The sequence below is a fragment of the Chaetura pelagica genome, unplaced genomic scaffold (genome assembly GCF_000747805.2).
Source record: "Chaetura pelagica isolate M959 unplaced genomic scaffold, ChaPel_1.0 scaffold278, whole genome shotgun sequence".
Lineage (NCBI taxonomy): Eukaryota > Metazoa > Chordata > Aves > Apodiformes > Apodidae > Chaetura > Chaetura pelagica.
In genome coordinates this window covers 2,211,237-2,236,349 of record NW_009954497.1, presented here as the reverse complement: position 1 = coordinate 2,236,349, position 25,113 = coordinate 2,211,237, and the positions used below count along the sequence as shown (strand labels likewise).

General features: G+C 37.8%; 1 protein-coding gene across 1 annotated transcript in view; it reads left to right on the top strand.

Annotated features, from left to right (window-relative positions):
* The first annotated feature begins 1,091 nt into the window (after positions 1 to 1,091).
* PRKD3 (protein kinase D3) overlaps positions 1,092 to 25,113 on the top strand; it is a 38,531-nt gene continuing 14,509 nt past the window's right edge. The window contains exons 1-8 of the mRNA XM_010004575.1: positions 1,092 to 1,382; positions 11,101 to 11,239; positions 12,740 to 12,871; positions 13,567 to 13,724; positions 16,760 to 16,949; positions 19,837 to 19,914; positions 21,275 to 21,458; positions 22,506 to 22,629. Of these exons, the coding sequence (XP_010002877.1) occupies positions 1,092 to 1,382; positions 11,101 to 11,239; positions 12,740 to 12,871; positions 13,567 to 13,724; positions 16,760 to 16,949; positions 19,837 to 19,914; positions 21,275 to 21,458; positions 22,506 to 22,629 (1,296 nt within the window). The remainder of the gene's footprint in view (positions 1,383 to 11,100; positions 11,240 to 12,739; positions 12,872 to 13,566; positions 13,725 to 16,759; positions 16,950 to 19,836; positions 19,915 to 21,274; positions 21,459 to 22,505; positions 22,630 to 25,113) is intronic.

The following is a 25,113-nucleotide window of genomic DNA, read 5'->3' as shown; positions in this document are numbered from 1 at the left end:
TTTTTTCAATGCGTTTAATACATTTCCCTCTCTACCCACCATCTTGTGAGTATACATTTACAGAGCAGAACTGTGGTCTGCTCCCCCTCCCCTTTTGTCTTCTGTTTGTTTTTTTTCCCCTTCTCTCTTAAGTGCTTTGCTCTGCTAAATTACTGTTAATTAAAATGTGGTAATGTATTAGGCAGTGTTAGCTCTGATTTGTGTATCATAACTGGAATGGCTGAGTTCCGATTACAAGTGCAAGATGTTACTCATGTAATATATATGAGTACAAGGAATTAGTGATCCTGCTGCTTCAAAGTAGAATCATTATGACTTTGCTATGCAATTTTATGCATTTATGTGAAATAACAACTTTATCTTTTCCCCTACAGGCAGAGTACAACATTTCAAAATGCCGGAGATTATCTGGGTGAAGCTGGAGATTACATTTAATGTGATCGTGTCTTCAGACATTCTGCTCCTGCATTTCATGAGCTAAAATCTTTTATAAAAATGAAATCAGATACCTTCACTGATCTCCAAGCTAACGGTGTCCTGTGAATTCAGGGAAGACTTTCTGAAGGAGGAATAAATTCATTGCATACATGGACCTCTGTTGTTGCTCAAGGATACAGCTTTTTTTTGTTTTTCATTCGAAGAGGCTATCTATGGGAAGATGAGTCTGCACTTCAGATATTATCTGTGGAATTAAGTGAATGAGGATACCGTTAATGAGTTACCAACGTTTATTTCCATCTGTGTTTCCAGCTTTTTTAATTTTAAATACATAAACATGAAGGACAAGTATAAAACAGCAGAGCTGATGTATTTCTGTGAGGCCTTTATGTATGCCTCTGTAGTCTGGATGTGGTGCTAAAGGACAGGCAATCTGCTTTTGATCAGCTGTGACTGTGGAAAGAGACCATTTAATTTAAACTAACATACAGCTGAAATTATTTTACTCTTCAGCTTGCACAGAATGAAAGGGAAAATTAAGGGTGTTTTACTGAACTAAGAAAGGGAAAGTTACATTATCCTTGTTTTCATTTCAATGTATTTTTCTTAGAATTTGACTACTAGGGAGATCTCGACAGAGTAAAGCAAGTCAGATGTCAGCAAACGACTCTTCTCCCCCATCCTTACAGAAGTTTTCCCCACCTACATGTCATGCTGCTGCACCACACACCCCAAGTTTGTCTTCAAGTCCCCAGTCGGGGCTCTCCAGTCGACTGTCCAATGGCAGTTTCAGTACCCAGAGCCTTACCAACTCCCGAGGCTCTATGCATGGGGTCTCTTTCCTTCTGCAGATTGGTCTCACTCGAGAGACTGTCACCATTGAAGCTCAGGACCTGTCCCTCTCTGCTGTTAAAGACCTCGTGTGCTCTATAGTTTACCAGAAGGTATGGTATAGTACTATCACATCCTGCTGATGGCCACAGTTGTTTTGTAACATACTGCTAGTGATTACACGTGACTGGAATGTGCCAGGAAGTTTGGTACAGTGACAAAGATCCCATGTTTGCAGTTATGCACAAAGAAATTTTGTGAACTTCCGAGGTAGAAGCTCTTAATTTAAAAGGAGTTGCATGCCTGTGAAATCTAGTGAAAGATGTAGTAGTACATTTTCTGCAAGAGCAAGTTTTCAGAGTATGGAGAATTTTTTTTTTTTCTTTTTAGTGATTGTCACTGCTATGTTAGGTTTTTACTAGTTTGTGCTTGCTACTTTTAAGGAGTATTCTTGGAACAGTGTAGCCAGCTGTAATGAAAGGACCAATTGTGGCTACAGAACTGCGCTGCAGGCCTGCAGGCTTGAATGATACTAGCTTTTCTTTTTCTTTCTAGTTAATAATTAAAAACCCCACCAAACAGCTAGTACTGGCTTAGTATTGTTATGCCACATAAGGAATACATGCATTGCTCTTGTGTGAGAGAACTGTTATCAGCATAATTTCTATTAAGAGAGGGTTTGCATGCTGTTCAAATGTGTCTTAGCTAAGCTGTTGCAAATTCTGACTCTCTAGCAAGGAAATAACATTGATCTTGCTGTTTTTCCATCCAGGCTTTGTATTTGTTCAGGCTAGGTAGGTTAGATCCTACTGAACAACCTGAAGAGTAGTTAATATTGTTTCATAAAATAATGAGGAAATAATTTCTCTTTTCTGTCAAGGTGAGGGGTGCATGAGAGGGAGCGAGTTCGACATAGATTATTTTTGAAGGAATTGTTTTCTCTGTGTCTTTCATAGTTGTAATTGGTATTTATAGTTCATTAGTTTTATTAGATGGCTCTTTTTTTCTTAATAGTGTGAAAGAAAGTAAATGCAAACATTCCGTGAACTCTAATTTGCACATGCTTGTGTATTTTTTTTTCCCCATCTCACAATTTACTGCATCTTCCATTTTTTTACAAAATAGTTGGCAAGCAAGCTGGTTTCATAATATCTTTATGGGCTACCAAGATGTAGTTCAACACGTTAGTTACCTTCTGAAGAATCAAGTTATTTGGGTAGTTTTTTTTCTCTGTACCATGCATGTTTCGTGCACTTTTTTGCAGCCATTTTAGGGGCCCCTATTGCTTTCTGTATCAACTCCTTTTTGCGTCTGCATGTTTCCTGTCTTCTATCTTGAAGAAAGGTGAAAACAAACAACATTCACACTTTTCCCTTTCTGTTCTTTTGGCAAATGTAGCTAAAAATCTAGCACAGGGTCTTCTTATAGCTCAAGAAACTTCTCATATGCTGAGCCTAGACTGTTGAAGAACTGATGAGGGTTTCACAGTTGGTTTTCTTCCTTTGTCTTGCTTTCAGTCAGTTTATGCTCCTGCAGCTGATGGTACCAGTAAGTGACTGCTCAGTGAGAACATGTTTGCAGGAAGCAAACTGATCAGGAAACAACCTTATGTGCGGTGGATTCATCTTTCATAAGTAGTTCTGCAGCTAGTGCACAAGTGTCAATATCCTCCCTCCACCCTCTATTTGACAGCCATATGTCCTGCCCTGACTATTTTTTCCTCTTAGATCTGGTGACTGCTGCAAGCATATAAAATAATCTAGTATCGATATATAGATCGTTTTGTATTTATGTAAAAAGAGTAAACTCTCTTTTCCTGTATGCTGTCATGCATGTGGCTGCCTTTTTTTTTCCAGTTGAAAACTTTGAAGCTACTTGATGTACCTTTGAGATTCAACAGTGTTAAAACTTCCCTCTCCTTTGGTGTTCCAGAACCTGCTTGAATTGTGTTTTCTTGTCTGATTCCTGGCTCTTAACTTCAGGGTACTATACAGTTTTTTCTTGTGATAGTTGTAAAGTTAGCAGTGCCTATTTACTTTTGAGCTTCTTTAATGAAAATGGAGAAATACTTTTTTTTTTTACTTAGAATAATGTATAGGGTTTTTTTTGAGTGGTATCTTTGGCAGAATTAAATGGAAGTTTCCTTACTAATTTTTAATAGTGCTTTTAAATCACATTTCAGCCTTGCATTTCTCTACATATCTGGAACAAAAAAAAAGTTTCAGGTATCCTTCCTCATTTGCTTGGGAGCTTGAACTGCCTGCTGAAATTTTCTTTCAGGCTATAATGGCATTATCAAAATTGATTGATTAGGTCTGACAGCAGATCTCTGAGGAGGCTGGATTTTAACCTTTGTAAAAGTAATTACAGCATCCTCATAAGTTTTCGGTAAAGCAAATTATCCTTTACCTTTATTTCTTTCAGGACATATTAATAAACTAGGGGAAAAATCATCCTGCAAATGTCTATGTTGGAGAGCAATTTAGTTAAGAAATAAGCACTGTATTTACCTAGTGGGTTTTCATAGCACTTTCTGTATTGCCAGTCTTGCTGTGTTATTGTGGTCAACTGTGGTGCTTTGTGCTTCAGACACTACTTTTTGGTGCAGCTTGTTGGGATTTTGCAAAAGGATAATTAAAAGTAGCATCAGCAGAACTGAAACTGATGATGTGTCTGCGGGGAGAGTTAGATGAGTAATGCAAACATTTGATGTGTCTGTTAGCTCTGTTTAAAAAGCTGTAAACTTTTTAAAGTTAAATTTGGAGAACACTGTGTTAGGGCTATTGTATATTAGAATGCTTAAGAGAAGTCCTCAGAAAAAACCAACACTTTAAACTTCATAGGGATGCTTCAGAAGTTTTTGTATATAGTCTCAATCTATCTTCTCTGTTCATTCCTCATCTAGATTGCTGTATATTAAAGTACCCTACATATGGTTGGTTCTCAGGACGAGTGTGAAGATGTGCCAAGGCATGAACAGATACAACTGCTACACTATAGGGAGTGTGTTTAGAAGCAGAGAAATGTATAACATAAGTTGCAGATGAACAGTGTGTGTCCTTGCACAATAATCAGATATTACAGAGGCGAGTTCTTGGTCCTTTTTTGTGTTTAAATACAGTTGTTTCTTTCCTCACATGAGAGGACATGAAGCAGAACATAGGGCTTATTAGCTTAAAACTACAAATTCATGTGTGGTGATGCTCTACTGCGTGCAAACTGTGAATTGGACAGCATGCTATAAAGGCTTTCTTCTATTTTATTTATATTGTTCTAGTTAAACTAATAGCTATAAAGTAAAAACAGTTGATTGTTCTATACTATTACTTGTATAGAATCAGTGCCTGCGAGATTTATCAGAACTTTTTTCTTAAACTTAGAACTATTTAATGATTCGGAAACTTGTCTTACCTATGTTTTTCCTATAAACCTGTCCCTCATTCTTCTAATTTTTGGTCATATTTTTGAGTCAAATTCTGCATGTTCCATCTTTACGTGCTTTTCTTCCAATGGCTTTGCTACATTTTGCTTTGAAATAGGACAGTTGCCTTCCTATCTTTGGAGCTTTGCCTGAAGTTCTTGTGATCTTTTCTAACTGGTGCCTTCTCTTTGATTTGAGTACTGATACACTGTTTAGCTGTAGAATCTGTTTCTTAATCTTCCAAACTAGTTCTTCTTTTTCCACTTCACTGAACTCACCCAAATGGTCACCACTTAGCAAAACCAAAGGGATATTTCTTACGTATTACTGATTAACAAACGTCTCTGAGAGTTTTCTTCTATATTTTCATAACATGGTGCTCTCATATGTCTTATATTTAAAAAGAAAAGAGCAAGATGAAGCTTATTTTTCTCACTCTCTTCCTCTCTGCCCTTATATAGCACTTGTGTTTCATTCATGTTCACTGCACTTGTTTATCTTTTTTTTTTGAACTTCATTGAGTATTTTTTTGTCTATCTTGTGTCATCTCTAGTTCATCTCCAAAGGTAATTTTTCCTTCCATGATCTGCATGTTTCAGTCATGTTCTTAAGCCCTCTCCACCAACCATGTTTAAAGTTCTGCTATTATTGAACTCTTCCATATGTGGTACATTTTGTTTTGGTTTATTGTTTTTTTTTCAAAGTAGTCTTAAAATTGTCTTGCTTATGTATAGGCTTTAAGCCCTTATTTAGCACTTGTTGCGTTCATCTTGATCTCTGCAACTCCTGTGTTTGGTGTCTTTGCCTTTGCTAGCAATGTTTTTGTTCTCTAATTTTCCTTCATCCTAACATGGTCACTGTCTTTCAGCTGCAGGTGTAATTAATTGTCTGTCTCTCAACAGCAAATTAATGGTTTTGTATAATCTCATTTCTACTTGATTGCTGGTTTTCTTTGTGTTTCTTTGTTCTTTTTTTCTTTCTGTTTTTTTCCATGTTGGGTTTTAGAGTCATCATTACTATTACTATTACTAATGTTAACTCCTTGATTGTTTTCTGCCACATTATGCTGTTTGGCTTGCCTGAATTCAGGCTTTAGTCTGTCAATACTGACTTGCACAGGTACTTAACATGTACACACGTATTTTTATTTCTTCAAGATTCTGATCTGTATAGGGTGTTGAGAAGACAATCAGTGGAAGTTATAGCTGTGATTAACAGGAGTTAAATTTTGCATATTACACCTGCTTGTCAGTCTTTCCTACTGTTTCTGTAGTTTCATACTTTCATTGTTTTTATAAATATTGTAGTCCTGGTACATTGAATTCCCTGGTCAGTAATTTGAGTAATCTGAACCAAATGTGATCCTGTCAGTACCTGTGCACTTTTTGGATATTTTGTATTAATCAGCTGTGCTCATATCTCTTTCCCCTTGTTGATCTGCCTTCTTGACTTGTCATCTGCATTCTTCATATGAGCTAAGTAAGGCAGCAGAGTAAAAGAGTTGAGTCATGAGAAGATGTGGGCTGTGGAGTTCTGGGGGCATGGAGCTGATATGTGCAGGGCAGACTAGCATTTCCAGCAAGGTAGTAGATTTGTGTGCTGGAAAACTTGGCCAAGCAGTAGTCCAAGTATGTCTGCACTAGAGACATCTGGTGAGAGAAGGATCTTGTGCAACATGTTTGAAGCTAATTGCCTGTGTGATAATGTGATTTGGCACACAATTCTAAAGAGTGGGAGTGAATAGCTGGGTAGGGATACAGGATAATAGATTGGAGTAATTTCAGTGACCAAAGGCTTTCCAAGGTAATGGGTGTTTTGCACCATTAGACTTTGGAATTAACTTTTGGTGGTTTGAAGCATTTGTTTTCAGTTATGATGGGTCATGAGATATTGGACCTTGAAACAATATCCGCCTACACTTTTCCCTAGTGTGAATTTTTGGCAACTGGTCCAGAACTTTGTAAAGTAAGTCCTGGGACTTGAAGTAGAGGGATTTTTCAGTTACTGCCAGGATAGAAAGAAACCTCATTTCTGTTTTGCTCCAGCAGAACTGGATGCTGTATATTGAGTTCTGGGTTAAAAGAATGGTGTAATGTACCATCAATTAAAGCTAGACATACTGTAATACTTACAGTATAAGCATTCTAGATAATAGCAGGGGTTTTTTTCCCTCAGTGTAACTGCAATAATGCAATCGTAATGTTGCTATAATACCACCCAAGCACAAAGGATTACATATATTCTTTATGTAACTTGGTGATATTGGTGTACTAGAGATTAATTTTGGCACAGTCTGTTGCATCTATAGACTTCTAGTAAGTGATTTCCTGTAGTTAGGTGCTCTTTTGAAACTCTTAACGCTGGAAATGGTCTCTTTTTGCTGTTAGGAAACAGTAATACTGGGATTAGCAGTTTGTGTTCTGTGTCACTGTGCAGATACTTTGGGCTTTTATACAGGAAAGTAATAGCTGTATAACCCTGTAAGATAGAGCAGGCTTAAAAAAATTCTGCTTTGAGTTTTGTTTTCAAGTTTACATTATGAGCTCTTAACACTTCAAGGGAACTGGATAGTGTTTCTTAACAGCTTCATAAAACTGAGCTATAGAAGCTGTACTTCGCTGCAGTACAAGAGGGAAAAATTTGGTAGGGTACAGCTTGAACATAGTTGAAGCTTTGCGTAAAATTCTGTTAAAAGATACCACTTGAAATAAAAGCCTTGTTAATCGATGAGGTTATTCTTGGCCAGCAGTCCACACATAGTCTTCTGGGAGCGGAAGAGAGAGCAGTGTGCTCCAGGTCTGTAAGGAGCCAAGCTGTTTGCACAGCTTCCCCCACCAAAGACCAGCCAAGGGCCCTAGATGGGGGCTCTGACAGGCCACCTGCAGCTTGTCAGGGCCAGCCGTGCAGAGGAGAGGGCAGCCAGCCAGTGCTTCCATTGCTCGGGTGCACAGGACTGTAGTGGGGGCAGAGAGGAGAGGAATCTGAGCTGAAGTGTGTGCAAAGGAGCAGCCCAGACAGGCATCTTTGTGTTAGGGTTTGTTCTTTTATAACAGGGAAGTCACTGGGGGCGTGTGCAGGGAAAGGACAGGGCTTGTTAGTCAAACTTGAAAGGTATTGTTAGGGATGACTGAAGCCAACAGCCTCACTACACCTGTCCCTGTTGTGGGTTCAGGAAAACCTTGTAGCAACTGCAACTCTGTAGTACCAATGAACAGATTATCGCTATTCTGATGCTTTTTGGTTTTGGAATTACGGTTTCAGAAATGGAGATTAGTTAGCCATGCATGATGAATAGAAAAATGTGTACTGGGTGAAGTCTCACGTATATGTAGAAACTGTAAACAGAGTGTGTGTTTGATGATAGACTTCTTGAAATAAGTACTAGCATAGATTATTGTTAGTCTTGTTAGACCTGTGCTTGCGATTCCACATCTAGTCTTGTGGTTCTGCATCTCACCCTAGAAGCTACTGATCAAGCAGAAGCTTGTAAATAGAGGAAATACTTTTTATGAGTTTAAATATTATGGTTACAAAACCAGACAACCTCTCACAGTAATTTCATCCATGTGTAGGTACACTTGTTTTGAGAGAACAGTCAGGCATGTCACTACAGTATTGTAAGTATTCATAATGCAAAGATTAAGAGGTCAATTTAATTTACCTAGAGCCAAATAAGGAAGTTGATGCCAACAATTCTAATATAGTATAATGCAGTACAATAGATTTTTTTTTTTACAGCACTTATATTCCCTCATTTTTATAATTATTACACTTCCTGCCAAAAGGAGGATTTGAGTATTCGTCTGTAACTTTTTATTGTGTGAGCTAATGCTTTTTAGTCACCAAAATTACTGTAGTATGTTTAAAACATTTTGATAAATCCAAGATTTTTACATAAGAATGAGTAAATGGTGCACATGCAGAATACATATATCTTAGCATTTAAAGTAAGTGCATCTTGGTATGTGATTATATGACCTCTGGCTCCTGGTGTGAAGGATTATGTGTAGGGATGTTCTGGCAGCTGCAGGATAAGTTTATGGTCTCCAAGAATGAAAAAGAGAAAAACAGACTTTTATCTCAAGAAGGAGACTTAAACCTCTGAAAGATTTTAGAGGTTCTGTAAAATATCTGGTTTGTAGGTGATTCTGTGAGCTTAATACAAAGATGCAATAGTTCACACTGATTCTCTGAATCATCTCTTGTCCCTCCTGGCAGTTGGAATTAGTATGAGTATTAATAAAGTGCAATGCTTATCTACAGGCACATGCATGCCATATTAATGTTGATTTTTTTCTCTCCCTTTTGTTAGAATTAAGGTTTTCAGAAACATGATGCAATTAATATACCATGAAGGCAAGTAATCTTGAGGATTCAACTGATTGTAGTATTGATGTGGTAGCTTCCTCTTGTTGGAACTAGCATTAAGATGTGATGCCAACCTAATTTTGCATATAGTATCAAAGAATAAAACCTCACAGCACTTATTAAAAAAATGTAGATATAATGTTTTTCCTTGTTAATTGAGGAACAGTAGAATTTTGAGTTAGACCTTAAAGCAGGTTTATGTGCAGTTTCAAGTATGAAGAACTGTCAGTTCCCTTAGAAGAATGACTAGTGTGCTAGATCTATGTATTGTTGTCGGACCTGAGTCAAACTGTGACAGTTCTGAATATAAAATCAAGTCCTGTGCATACTTGCAGAGATACTGAGGCACATATTTGGCAACATATCTAATTCTCAGGCTTTTTATTTGCTTTTCTAATACAAATAAGAGTTGGGAAATTGGAAAAATAAAATGTTCAGAATATTTGTGGATATTTGCCATTTATCAATATGAATCAGTAGATGAGTGTACTGAAACGAAGCATAAGAGAGGAGTTATTACAGGTAGTTCCAGATGACCTCAGGGATTTTTAGCAGTAGTATTTTATATAATAAAGGTTTAAAAAAGCATCTGGCTTGGGGGAATATAATGCTGTTGTCGTATCTGTAACATCATGGCTTTTCTACAGTGTACAAGATGGTATAAAATGTATGTAGGGAACATAAATGTAGAGTGAGCTGGGAGACAAGGGAAGCAGCCTACTGCTTTGGCATCAGTCCAGGAAATCAGTTTCTTGGTGCTGTGGATTAAATATCTCCTGACGTAGGTGTGATTTTTGTTAGGCCCGTCTTTTGCTTTTGCCTGGGTTATATGACAAATTCTGCCTCTCTTTGTGACTAAGTATATAGCATACTTTCCAGAGCATGAGGATTCTTCAGTGTTCTGTGTAATATAAATGTATATGGTGCACGTGCCAAAACCAGAGAAGGCCACTTTAAAATTTCAGATGAAATTGCTGTCAGAAAGAGGAATTTATTTTCTATCTGAATGGGAAGGGACTGTGAAGGCAATGGACGTGACAGATACCTTCATTATGACTTTGATTTGGTGGAAACAAATCTTTGCTTTAGTTAAAGACAACTAATATACCACAAGCTGCATGTGTGTTTCACTGTTACTTGGTGACTCTGCAAGATCTAAATTACCGAAGTATAGTCTGTTACTTAATTGAATGTTTGTGTGCTTTTCCACATTTTTTCACAAATTCTTCCTAATTTCTTATGTGAAACACTTTTCTGTGTGTGTTCCCATCTCAAGTTTGAATTTGGTTTAAACAAAAAGACCAAAGGAGCTGGTGGATTGGTGCTCATTCTTCTCTAGGGTCTATTTCTGCTCTTTTTCTCCATAAACTCTTTACCCTTAAGCTTTTAATTCTAAGAAGTTTTATACTTGACAGTATCTTGGAGAGTGGGGAAAACACAGAGTAAGAAAACTATGTTCAGGGAAGGGTCATGGAAAAATGGCATGTTACTTAATGTATCTATTCCCTATATAGATTTGCTGTATTCTCTTCTGTCCTTGTGGGGAATCAAGTTTTTATTTTCTTGAGCCTCTCTAGGCTTGCTTCTTAAGAGAAGACTGGCAGATGCTGCTGGAATGTCTTCAGCTGAATGTCTGCCTGACCAGAATGTCTGTGAAATAAGGGTTACAGGTGGTGCTGTCTGAGTTAGGAAGATATGCATTGGCTTTCACATACCAGACTGATTATGCAGGTCTGAGAATTTAAAAATTCAAAGGAACAAAGCCCTAACAATTTTTCGTTTCAGGTTTGGAAAAAAGCATCAGTGTTGGTGGAGGGGAACAAAGAAAATGGGTTTTATATGTTTTGTTTTGGTGTGGGGTTTTTATTTTTAGTTCTTTACATTTTCATTTCAGAAAATACTTTAGTTATTAGAAACAAGCAAATTGATTTTGTTTTCATGGAACGCTTTAAACATTTAAGTTTTGTAGCTGTTACAGAAAACATTTATGGATAGCATTATCAAAGAGCATGCGTTAATTTAGAGTTTGCTTTCTATTGCAGTTCCCAGAGTGTGGTTTCTTTGGCATGTATGACAAAATTCTCCTCTTCCGTCATGACCTGAACTCAGATAATATTTTGCAACGAATTACATCAGCAGAAGAGATACATGAGGGAGATCTTGTTGAGGTTGTGCTCTCTGGTAGGTATTGTTGTAACAGTGGACATGCTTCAATAGATGAAAAAAAGATAGAACTTTACGACTTTATAGAACATTATTACCCTGCTTGCCTTGAGCTCTTTGGCACAAGTCTTACACTAGCTCACTGTTTTGGGGTAGAGATTTCCAAGAAAATCCAAGCGTTAATGGTGCTTCCAGCCCTGTAGTTGGCTTTCTTTTGCTTAGGTCTGTTTGTTCTGTAGCTTTTACCATTGATGGCTTATACTGTCAAAAGGCTTCATTAAAAATAGTTGCCGAATCATACGTATAAGGATAAACTTTAAGGGTTATTGTAGTGCTTGAAAACAGTATCTTTTAAACCATAAAGTCCTTAGAGTGGTGGTTATTAACCTGTAATACTCATCAATAACAATGACAAACCCCCAAATCTCACTGATTTGAATTGTGTGTGTTTTATCAATACCCTGTCGAATTCAGCCAAAAACCATCTGCAGTTAAAAAGATAAAAGCTGGACTACTATTGAGTAGTTCTTTCAGACTTTGAGGAATAAGTGCCAAACTGACATTATGTTCTAGGAAGAGATCTCTTGACTGTCATGGGATTAGATTTATAAATTGGATCAATAAAGTATTCCAAGTCATAAGGCTGAGTACCTTGGCTGCATTTCAGGACCTACTGTTCTAGGCCTGTCTAGGGTTTTCAGCAGTTGATCACCTTGGGTTGAGCTTTTAATTGCTTCTGGTGAATAGCATATTTGGAAAAGCGTGTGCCTCTTCTTGACAGTCTCTGACAGACCATCAGAAACTGAGGTGTTTCGGAGACGTGTCAGTGTCTTTCACTAGGGTTTTAAAACTGAGACATGAGAATCTGGATATGAAGTGTTAGTACCTATTTGATCAAAGAATAGTAGCTATCAGGGCAAGGCAATTTTGGTATGAAATGCTACCTCTCTTTTTTTTTTTTTAACATTTCAAAGAAGCAGGACAAAAATTAATTTGTATCTTTGCTTGTTTAAGAAAAATAACATTACTAGTGAGGTTTCCAGTGTTCCATGGAAACTCTATCCATAGTTCTGATACACACAGAGTTCAATCTAGTAAGCTTTTACTGAAGAAGTCCTTTAGAAGATAAAAATCTAACCTGCAGAGCTGTTCTTCGTTTGAAAATTATATAGGTTACAAAACAGCTTGAGAATTAAGTTGTTTTTTCAAATGTTGACACTTGACTTTAGCAAAGCGTTTTGGTTTCGCCTTCTCAACATGGTGAGGTTTTCAACATCATGACTTATACTGTTGATTAGTTGTGGTCATTAGCTTACAGAATCTAAGCTTCCTCAGTAAAAAACCCGACTGAAAACTATATTCTAAATGGATATTTAAATGGTGTACAGTAAAATGCTGATGTCTGAACAGCTCATTAGTATTCTTTGAGTCTGCCATTTTTAAAACAGCTTATGTTCTTTCCATAAATCCTTGTTGATCCTGTGGCAAGAACCGTAACTTACTGCAATTTTTTAAAAGCTTTGGCTACAGTTGAAGATTTCCAGATTCGTCCTCATGCACTTTATGTGCATTCCTACAAGGCTCCTACTTTCTGTGACTACTGTGGAGAGATGCTTTGGGGTTTGGTACGACAAGGATTAAAATGTGAAGGTAAGTTCATGATTTTTAGTGCCTTTTGGTGTGTGTGTATCTATATAAGATTAGGAAGAAGAAATGTTTTCTTGTTCAGTATGTTAGCAGGCGATAAATGTAGTAGTTTTTTTATAGAGTTGAAAGGGATCATGCATCAGGAAACCCGAGTTCTGATTTTGGCTGTAATGCAAACTGTGTGTGACCTTGGGCAAATGACTTAAGAAGTGTTCTTGTTTCCCATTTTTAAAAAAAGAAAAGAAAAAAAAGCTTGCTTACAAGCGAGTGTTCTTTGCACAAGGAGCATGTGCCTTGGAGAGACTCCCGAAGGGGAATCCCTTTCCTTTTGGTCTTCATCCAGCTGGCTACAGAGTACTCTGCAGCTTGCTGTCAGGTACTGACACTGCCTGCTCACTGGCTTTTCCTTGGCTCGTGTGCTCCAGAGTGAGAAGTGATGAAAGCCTCCTGGTGGGGGAAGAGAACAGTCTTAGACCTTGTTTCTAGAGCTGGACTTACTGGAAACCAACATGATAGCAAGTAGGGCAAAAACCCCTTCTTTCTATGAATAGCATCAAGAACATTAAAATAAGAGAATTTATTTCTGTCTTTACCATTTATCTGGATCATATTTTTAACTGCTTTATCAAAATGCTACTATTATTTCTATTAATCTTGATGTTGGGAGTTTTTTAAATTTAAGAAACCCTCTTTTTCAGGTTGTGGGTTGAACTACCATAAGCGATGTGCCTTCAAGATTCCAAATAACTGCAGTGGAGTGAGAAAGAGGCGTCTGTCTAATGTGTCTTTACCAGGAGCAGGGCTTTCAGTTCCAAGACCAGCACAAGCTGAATACACATCCTCTGCCTCTGAAGAAGTATGTAATGTGAAAAGGGAAACAATTTCTGCTTTTAGATTCTTAAACCTCTGGGGAACTAGGTAGTGTTGCAAGTGGCTCATAATGAATACTAGAGAGTTGAACTTTACCTAAAATCTATCATAATGGTTATTTTTAAATCTGGTGAGTCTTAGACTGTGACACTTACTTGTAACTATGATTACTGTGAGAATTGAAATGGGAAGTAAATTATAACTTTTTTGTGATATTTTGTTAATAGCCTGTTACTCATAGTTGTATGAACTCTGAGAACTTTGGTTTTAGGAATGATAAAACACCTTGTCTTCCTTATAATACAGATTCCTTCTGTAATTGCAGGATCGGTTTAGAATAGTTACTTGGCAAAAGCAGTATAAATTGTAAGCTTTTATGCTGGGTGAGGAGAGAGTGTTTCTGATGTGCTGTTTAGCTTTTCACAGAGTTAATATAAAAAGAACCTGAGCCCTGTGAAGGAGTGTTTAGGAGGATGAAGGGCTTACAGTAAAAACTGTCATCCGTGATAGTTTTTTGTTATAATGGTTATGATGATTGCTGAGGGGTTATCAGTTATACTTCAACTATATTGGGATTGTAAGACAGGGCAGGCAGTGATTAGATCCATTTGTTTTGTTGTTGCTTTCGCCATGGGGTAAAAGCAGTGCTTTTGAACCTTGGTCTTTCCTACATATCTATTACTTTACAGTATAACAGTTCTTACTATAGTTTAAAATATAAATGGTAAAGATTATCTAGCTCAAGACCGTCTTATTTTTTTTAGCTAGAGGCTACAAATCCTAGTATTGAGTCATGAGAAATATTTATAATTATATTGGTTAGACTTATTCAGTGAGCATAGAATTGTAGCTGTTTTTTCTATCACAGAATTTAATGTACTGATTTCTGTATCAATCTGCATGGTTACATGCATGTTTAGTATCTCTTTGACACCTCTTCTTTGCTCTCTGATTTCAAGTACTTGACTTAGAGGATCAGTAATGTATTTTCATATTGGCTGTTCATCTTTCAGCAGGCTTAAAAAGCTTTAGGTCAGATGTACAAAGCTGTGTTTCTTCACACTTTTCTGTAGGTGAAGGTAACTAAGTTTATTCTGCTGAATGTTTAGTATGATACTCAATGTCTTTTTTGTTTTAATTGCTGACATTTTTGTTTTAACTTAATTTCAAAAGTTTTTTTCAAATTATTTTATTTTCTAAATATGTTTGTGTAGCTTAATAAGCTATCCAGGTATGCTGTCCTTTTAAGACTGATAGCTTGAGGTAGGGATTAGATTTTTTGTTTGCTTACCTCTGGTATTTTCCATTTTATCCCCTACATGGAATTCTGTATGTGGTATCTGTGAACCTTGTCAGGATGCTTTTAAAAAAAAAAAAAAGTTGTAAGAATGAATTTTTAGCATTTTAGCTTCTATGAAAATGAAGATTCATGCCTACTTTTCTGCTCTCTGCAAGGCACTTCGGTCTGGTGTTTTCTTGTTTTTTGTTTTACAATACAAGAATGTCCTCTTAAAGCTTCTTGGCCAAGTTGCTTTCTTATCCAGTCTCTTTCTGAGCCAACTCCGCTCTACCGCCCCCACTGAGTGGTGTGATTTTTTGTTGTTGTTGTTTTTGTTTGTTTGTTGTTGTTTTTTGGGAGGGTGTTGTTTTTGTTTGTTTTTTCCTAAAGTAGAATGTATAATAGTTTGTGTGGGAAGGGACCTTTAAAGGCTGTCTAGTCTAACCCCTCTGCAGTGCGTTGGGACATCTTTAACTAGATCAGGTTGCTCAGATCCCTGTCCAACCTGACTTTGAATGTTTCCAGGGATGGGGCTTCTATCAGCTCTCTTGTCAACCTGTTCCAGCGTTTCCACCCTCATTGTAAATACTTTCTTCCTTGTATCTAGTCTAAATCTACCCTCTCTTATTTTAACCATTACTCCATGTTCTGTTGCAACAAGCCCTGCTAAAAAGCCTATCCTTATTTTTCTTATAGGACCCTTTCAGGTACTGAAAGGTCACTGTAAGGTCTCCCTGGAGCCTTCTCTTCTCCAGGCTGAACAACGCCAATTCTCTCAGCCTGTCCTGACTGGAGACGTGTTCTAAGCCTCATTTTTTGTGATCCTCCTCTGGACCTGCTTCAATAGGTCCATGTCTTTCCTCTGCTAAGAACTCCAGTGCTGGATGCAGTGCTCCAGGTGGGGTCTCACTGGTGTGGAGTAGAGGTGGAGGATCACCTCCCTTGACCTGCTTCCCACGTTTCTTTTGATGCAGCCCAGGACACAGTTTGGTTTCTGGGCTGCAAGCGCACATTGCCAGCTCATGTTGAGCTTTTCATCCACTAGTACCCCCAAGTCTTTTTCCTCAGCGATGCTCTTCATCCCTTCATCCTCCAGCCTGTATTGATACTGGGGATTGTGCCAGGCTGTGAGCAGGAGCTTGCACTTGGCCTTGTTGAACCTCATAAGGTTCCCATGAGCCCACTTCTCAAGCTTGTCCAGGTCCCTTTGGATGACATCCTGTCCCTCATAGATATCAACTGCACATTGAGCCAGTGACCACTACTCTCTGGATGTGCCCATCCAAACAACTCGTCATCCACTGAACAATCCACCCATGACATCCATATCTCTCCAATTTAGAGAGAAGGGTGTTGTGGGGGACTGTTTCAAAGGCCTTATGGAAGTCCAGGCAGACAACATTGATAGCCCTTCCCTTGTTCATTCATGTGGTTACTCCATCACAGAAGGCCATTATATTGGTCAGGTAGGACTTGCCATGCTGGCTATCTTGATATCTTGATTTACCCCCCTGTCCTCCATGTGCTTTAGCATAACTTCTAGAAGGATCTCTTCCATGTTCTTCCCAGGTACAGAGGTGAGGCTGACAGGTCAGGAGTTCCCAGGGTCCATCTTTCTACCCTTTATAAAATGAGTGCACTGTTTCCCTTTTTATGGTCGCCAAGGACTTCACCTGACTGCTATGACCTTGAAAAATCATGGCAAATAGGATTGAAATCCTGTATTACCTTCCTTATTCCAGCGCTGCTGCCCAGAACCTAGTAAGAGGATTCCTTCCTGGAGTGGCCGACCCATCTGGATGGAAAAGATGGTGCTTTGCAGAGTAAAGGTTCCACACACCTTTGCCGTTCACTCGTACACTCGCCCCACCATATGCCAGTATTGCAAACGTCTCCTCAAGGGACTCTTCCGCCAAGGAATGCAGTGTAAAGGTAAACATTTAATTTTCTGCTACAGCAATAAATTTCAGTAGAGGTCTTGTATTTAAAATGGAGTTCAACTTAGGTTTTGGTTGTCAGAAGGTTGTATACAGCAAGATGGGGCAGTATAATTTTTGAAAAATTGCATAGTTTTGAGAGGATTACAGCAGCCCTCATTTTTATTTTAGTAGACTGCATTGTACATTTTTCTGAAAAATTTAATCACATGTAGGTCAGGAACACCTTAATTCTAGAAGGATAATTCTAAATTAATAAAAATGGGAGATATTGCACTTTGTTCAATGTCTTTTAGATAGATCACTAAAGAATTTGTAAGGCTTTTTTTACATTATTCTATGACAAAGTTATGGAGGTAGATGCCTTTTCTGAACTAGCTTAGACTTCATCAGCTGCATGGTTTTCATTTAGCATATACTAAGACACATGACTTCAGTTCCCTCACTCTTCCATGCAGTTCCTACGGCATAACTATGAAATTGGGATCCTCTTCCAGCTCTTTATCACTCGATAGCACAGATCTGTTGACCTTGTTGCAGGAGAGAAAAGGGTAGTGATATGTCATAAACATTAATATGGAAAGAAATTTCCATTTCTCTCATGTGAGTTTGCCAAATGCGAGTACCAAAGCTCAACATTTTGGAAGAGGTTGCTTAATACATTTTCTGTTTCCTTTAGTAGAAGAGGATAAGAAGTGTAAGCTTGTAGCTGTATTCTGTTTTCTTTTGACTAAAAATACTGCTGTCTCATGTAAATAAGGACGTAATTTTATTTTTCATCTCTGTTTTTATTAATTTGCAGTCTTTGTAGTCTGTTTGAAGTTTGTATCCTGAACTGGTTTTGATTTTATTTTCAGTCAGCGTGTCTCTTGGATACATGTAATACATAAATAATGAAGGCTGAAAAAGATGCTTTGCAGTTTTAACATATAGATGCTACTGACCATACACTGTTGTTGTGACTGTATAACGACATAAACAAATTGGGCTACCACATCAGTTTCAGGGAAGTGAATGACACTGAATGGAAATAGCATTTATGTATGGAGAAGAACCCTGGAGGAAATGTTACATGTATGCACAAAACAGAAATAAGTGTATTAATAGGCTTTCACGTATGCAGTATGATCCGATACGTATTTTTAATATATCCCTGGAAGCATTCAAGGCCAGGCTGGATGGGGCTCTGAGCAGCCTGATCTAGTGGGAAGTGTCCCTCTCATGCAGGGGAGTTGGAACTCGATGATCTTTTAAGGTACCTTCCAACTCTAACCATTGTATGATTCTGTGATCAGCAATTGATATGAAACAATCAAAATATTTTCATACTGATTTATCCTACAGATTCTTAAGGTTTTCCTCCGACTTCCTTGTGCGCATTCCTAAAACTTGAGGTCTTTCAGCAGTTCCATGTTCCTGAGTACCCATAAGAGCCCTGGATTTCTTGAATGTATCCAGGCTTCTACTTGGACTCTGAGGATGATCTTGGGATGTGAAGGCTATATTTGTGGTAGTAAATTAAACATGCCCAGCAACATTCCTTGAACACGGAGGTCAAATGGGTCAAAATGACTCATGTTCATGAACAAGTTTTCTTAGCATTCCAAGCTGTGTGGCTGTGTGCAGACTGCCTATGGGGAACAGTTTCATGGGATGCTCTGATCTATGAACTAGGCCTGAGAACTTTTTGGGATTGTGCTAATGCTGTGGGCCAAAAGCATGCTAGGGGAGGTTTCTGTTTACTGGACTGGAGAGTTGCATTGCAGTACCCAAGAAGATTTCTGGGCATAATTCAGTTTATTAGGAGTGACTGGCTCTTAGTTGTTCTAGTTCCCTGGTAGGGTTTGGAATGTCTCTGTTTCTTCCAGCCCTCTTCAATCTGGTGAAATAACCATATTTTGTAATATAGACTGAAAATACTGTGATAGAAAGGACAACTTGTTGGTCTCCTAGGATGGACTCTTTTAGGCAGTCCAAAGTTGAACAGGATTGTATTTTACTCCTTTGGTTTGGCTTCACTGCTACTAAAAATGGGGAGGTAATGGTTTTTTTCTTGCCTGGGCTTGAAAAGAATGCACAGTGGGCCTCCTTTGGATAACAGAAAGGGGCTAAATTATCAGTTTGAAAAAAGTTGTGGGCACACTTAGGGAGTTTTGAAATTCATTATGTTTATACAGAGTTGAAAATTACAGTGGTGCTTCTAATAAAGGAAATTCCTGTTAATAAAGCTAATGTATGCTTTGTTCAGTAGGCTGCATCTGATACCTTAGAAGCAGAACTGGCAGATATCCAGGTTAGATTCCATCTCCACATCAGACCAGATTTGGACATAACGTTGTTCTGCCTGCCCTGTGTCCGCTGGCAGAAATGGAACTTCAGTGTTCAGCCAAATCTGTAATCTGAATGTTAGGGGAGCTGGACTTTGGGATTTACTGCAGAGCATGTTTGCTCTGTGATGTGGGTGTGTGATCCTAGAGGCTTTGATGGCTGCAAGTCTTAGGCAGCAGGTGGGGAAAAATTAGAGAGATGAGACATTTAAATTATATAGCAGTGGATAAAAGGATGTGGAACGGATGTGAGGATGGGAGAAATTACATCACAATGGAAAAAATAAGTACAGAGAAGGCTAGAGAAGCAGAAAACTTTTGTACTGGAAGAGGAAGTGCTGACATAATGAATAGTGGTGGAGCAAATCAACATGTGACATCAGGACAAGATTGTTAATTTCCTTCTGCAGGTGACCTCATTGGTACTGTCTTCAGTTCCACGTAAATGTGTGAATCTGAACTGAAGCTTATGATGGAAGTAGTGAATGATAGAATGTTAGTGTCTGAGTAGAAGTAATATTCTTGTATCATGGGCTTATTTACCTTCTCTTTTAGATTGCAGATTCAACTGTCACAAACGCTGTGCATCTAAAGTACCTAGAGATTGTCTTGGAGAGGTGATTTTCAATGGAGGTAAGATGAGAAACAAGCTTTCAAATACTGACAGATCTCTGGAGGTTTAACAATATGCATTAGCTTTTAGTTCCCTCATCTTTGAATATTTTACATATTTTTATTTTATCTTCCCATATTTTTCACCTGAGATCACTGACAATTAAAAATATTTGCTGTAAAACTGATACTCTGGTGAGTTAAATTTTACTTAATCAGTCTTGGCAAGTACAGTGTGCTTTGCTTGAGATTGCTCAAGGGAAATAAAATTTAAGAAGCCTTCTCAATGTACAAAAAATAAATATCTGTTGTGATCACTTTGCTCATTGTTCACCATGAAATGTATATTGTCGGACCAGAGGACCCTTCCGATTTCAATCATTCTGTGTTTTTATGTCTCAAAATCTTGATTCTTGGCACACATACTTTTGAGGGAAATAAAATTGACATGCAGAACATCACACCAAATGGTATGACCTGACTCAGGGCCTGGGCAGCAGCCCTGTTAGCTGGTGGGTCCGTTGTCATTGCACAATATATATCCCATCCATTCATGCCTGACTTCTCCAGCTCCAGGGTTCTTGCCTGGGTCTTGAGATTGGTGACTGTGAATACTGTTGTGTGGCATGTTGCTGCACTCTACTTTCACCACCCTTGTGATGCTAAGGTGCTAGGGCACACAGTCTGGGAGCTGTGATTTCATACAGTTCTTCTGTGGATGTAAGGAGTTGTTGTTTATTTTTTGTTCTTTTTCACACTATTAAATTGAGCTCTCCTCAAACAAAAAAAAGCTAGAAATGCAGGTATTTTTATGTCTTCATAGATATCCACAGTACAAGTTGTACAGCAGTGCCAACAGAGGGTCAGATAGGAATGTGTTCTTGCTTTTCTCCTTTCCTGCAATACCACAGCCCCTCTTCTCTGTCTAACTTTTGATATTATGGGCTACAAGGGTAGCGAGAGCAGAGTTGGGTTTCTGTTGATGGAGAGTTTAATTTGCACAGAAGTAATTCTCTGGGTCATCTCTAGCCATCAAAAGGTTACTTTGTACTCATTACTTGTGGAGCAGAATTACTTAATGAGATTTCCTTTTAGACCTTAAGCTTTTCACTCAATTTGTTTCAATATGATTCTTGTTTTAGTTAAGTCTCTCTGGCCTTGACATTTAGCAAAACCAAATAGATAATGTTCATTAGCATACTCTGCATCATTAAGCAAAAATTTGAGGATTTTGTATTTTCTGATTGTACTTCTGTGTTTACTTAAATAAACATGAACTGAAGAAGAAACGTTGCAGGGATTTTTGGGCTTTCTTCTTCTTTTTTTTTTTTTTTTTTAATTGTGTATTTGGAATAATATCTTAATCTCGTGCTGTTTCCAGAACCTGCTAGCCCAGGTCAGGACTTGGACATGCCAATGGAAGTTGATAGCAGTGAAATGAACAGCGATGGTAGTCGAGGTCTAGATGATACTGAAGAGCCCTCTCCTCCAGAGGACAAAATCTTCTTTATGGATCCATCTGACCTTGATGCAGACAAGGATGAGGAAGCTGTCAAAACCATTAGGTAATTCGTGAGGTGCATTTCTTTGCTCTGGATGTACTTGCCTCAGTATTGCAAGTAAAAAAATTTCTGATCAGCCCAGTTGTACTGCTCAAAGTAGGGTCTATATTTTTTTTTGTGGTTTTTTTTTTTTTTTTTTTAACTTGAACATGCTTTTTAAAGTTATCCTGTCTCAAGAAAAGCTGAAACATAAATAAAAATAGTCTCTTCTAATTAGGAGAGGTGCTGTGCTATGGCTATTACCAATGAAACAAAACCAGATTACCAAACATGGTAATATTTATGGCTCAATGAAGCTAAGACAGACTAATGTTTTTGTGACTTTTGCCTAATTTAGCTCCTGTTATATATGTGCTGATTTAAAAGGAATTATTCACGTTATAGTCTATATACATTTTATGCAGAAGTTGGCTTTATTTATCTTGAATGTGATTTTTCCAAAGTCTTCTATCTGATAACTTACATAACTCCTTTAACCTAGTGTATTCTTTTTACTTTCTGTATTATTCTGAATAATGTAATCCTGGTTTTCTTAAATCATTCTTAGTAACATAAAAGCAGTTGTGTTAGATTAAACTAAAGGTAATTTTAGCTCAGGGATTAATAATAAGTATGCAAGGAAGAGCATATAGTGATATGTTCCCAAGGTGATTTCAGTGATTCAGCTCAAGGACTTCCTGTGTTGGAAACAGCATCTTTTTTGTGTTCCCTCTCTAGATAGTATTTTTACCTTTATTTCTAATTGGATTCAGAGCAATTAAAGTTTAGCTTGTACAGCGTCCTGTGGCACCCAGTTCTACAGTGTAACTGTGTACTATGTTAAACCATCCTTACATTTTTGTTTTGAACCTACCTTGTGATCTTCAGTGTTTACAAACATTTCTGTTAGTGCCACATGTAGCACCTTATCAGTTTTGTCCATCAAAAAAATTTCAGGGGAGGAAAAGTTGCTTGTTCCTGAAAATTATTGGCTAAATGTGTAGTACCATTATACTTGTGATACTGTTGTATTTAAACTTGTTAAATATTAACTGATCTATCTTTTTTTAGTCCTTCAACAAGCAATAATATTCCTCTCATGAGAGTTGTACAGTCGATCAAGCACACAAAGAGGAAGAGCAGTACAATGGTAAAGGAAGGATGGATGGTCCACTATACTAGTAGAGACAATCTGGTCAGTTACTTAAGTTTCTTCCTACATTAAGTGAAATGATTTCTCTAAACTATTGTATTTTGTTTCTCTTATTTAGATATACAGTATCATTTGAAAGAGCTTAGTGATGATGTTCATTATAAGGAAATGGGGAGCAAAGGAGAAAGTATAGTTTATTAATAAATTTTTCCTGTGGTGATTTAACAGTACCTTTCTTTCTCCCTTTTAAGGAGAAGCATCTCTAAGTTGTTTCAAGTGAATTGCACATTGAAGATTTTGTTTTTCCTAAGATAATTTGAAATAAATTTGCTGGTGTCTCCTTTCTCTTTACCAGTTCAACTAAGTCTGTTTTACTACACGAAGAGGTGGAAATCATTATCGTATTATGAGTACTGAAGTGGTTGACATTATTATTCTAATGGTTTAGGTGTTTGTAAATATTTGTGTACGTTTGGGAGCCTTTCATTCCTCTAGCCATTCACTCTGTCTGAAAGTAAGCATTATTGAACATCATCTCCCCCAGACTCACTATTCATTGTGATGTCAGTGGAATAGACGAGTTATGGTTTGACTTTATGTCCTTGGATATGCAGGTATCCTCCAAACAGACTATATTGTTTGTTTCTTGTGCTACTGATATTGATCTATTAATTGAACCTTCTTAGGCAAGCTCCTTGGTTTTGTGTATTGAAAAGGAAGACAAGGAAGAATGCAACTAGGTTCCTTAGAGTTGTCCAATGGGAGGGAGTGTCTTTTGGTAGATGAACGAAACCAAGAAATTCCCAGATCTTGTGAAGACAGTGTGTCATATTGAGACTGTTCACAAAAGGCAGCATAAATACTTTGGTGTTCTTTGTCTCTATGCGGGAGTCTGATTGAAAGGAGACTTCAGGGATTTAGAGAAGGAAAGTTATTTAAGTTCAACTGAAATCAAGCTGAGGGGTGGTACTTGTCAGCTCAGGTTACTGTACTATTTTTACTTTTTGTGATTGGCAACTAAATTGACCACTGCAAGTGGTCTGTCAGAAACTGCCTTAGAAGAATTTTTTTTGAAGTACAGTTTTCTAATACCTAGATGTGTTTATCACAAACTGAAATAGGTATCTAGTATGTTTCAGATGAGATGCCAGCCACGGCTACTTAACAGACACAGTTACTGTCAGCTGGCTGTGGAAAAACTAAGGCCAGGTGGTAGATGAAGAGGAATGGTTCTAGCAGTGTTCAAGGCAGACTTGGTATTCAGCTCTGATTTAATCTTTTGGTATAGCCAGTACATTTTTCTATGGACTTTTTTGAATGTCCTCATAGAACAGTGATCAGATTTTACACCTTCGTTTAGTTTGATTTTCTTCAGTTGTCTATTTGGCTGCTACCTAGATGACATCTACAAAAAAAGGCCATTCATATGAAGTATTCTGCTCCAAAGCAAGGTATCTTCAGCCAAGCAAGATCAGAGCTTCCTAATGGGAGGAGACTTCCGTATTAGGCATTACAACATCGGCTATTTCCCTTGACCGCTCTGCTCTCAGCAGTCAGACTGTTTCCTATTCCTGGAACAATTTGGACTTTCTATCAGTTCCAAAGAGATTAATTTTAATAGCAGCATCTATATGCTTCTTGCTGACCCTGGATAACAAGATATTTCACCCTTTTATAATGAGAAGTTTCTGTATTGCCTTCTGTATTCTTTTCCTGACCCCGTCCTTTTTCACAATAGGGTGTGGGCAGATTTTCTATCCCTGCATAAGTTAACCAACCTGTCCCTTAATACCACCCCCCTTCTCTGAAGTCTTCCCTGATTAATGATTTAATAGAGAGGTTGTATGTCCCAAGGGCAGGTTCAGCCTTATGCTTTCACCCAGTTTCCATTCAGTGCTGGCTGGGAATTCCATGTAGTTAAAATTAATGACCTAGCTTTCTCTAATGCCTACAGGTAGTCTTAGCTTCCCCATGATCAAAGTGATTTAAGCTCTTCTATGTTATGTTTCAAACTTTGTCATCCCAGGCCAGAGTTAAGGGTCTTGGATTTTTGTCACAGAAAAATGAGAATGGGTTTTTAAATATGAGTGTGGTGCAAGCAAAGTGAGTTAGACTCATATCAGCTTTCTAAAAGCTGCTTCACTTTGAGAAATGTTCATCTGCTTACAATTACCAGACAGTTACATGCTACAGCTTATTCATATTACGTTTTGATGGAGAAGGTACTTCTTATTGGTGAAGACTTCCAGAAAATGGCTATGTAGTCTGTCTTGATTTTTATTTATTTTTTCGCAAATATATTTTGTCCACTTCAATCTCTTAATTAATTTGTTTTGCCACTGTGAGCTTTTGACCATCTAGAATTCTGTGTTGGTGCAATAATTATAGACTTGACATACTGGGTCAGTCTGTGAACCCTTGTAATGTTGATGTGAGGACACAGGGAGAAAGTGTCATTCCCATTATGTTGCTAAACTAAAATGGTTAAATTTTTGTGAGCACATTCACATGGAGTGAAAACTGTGT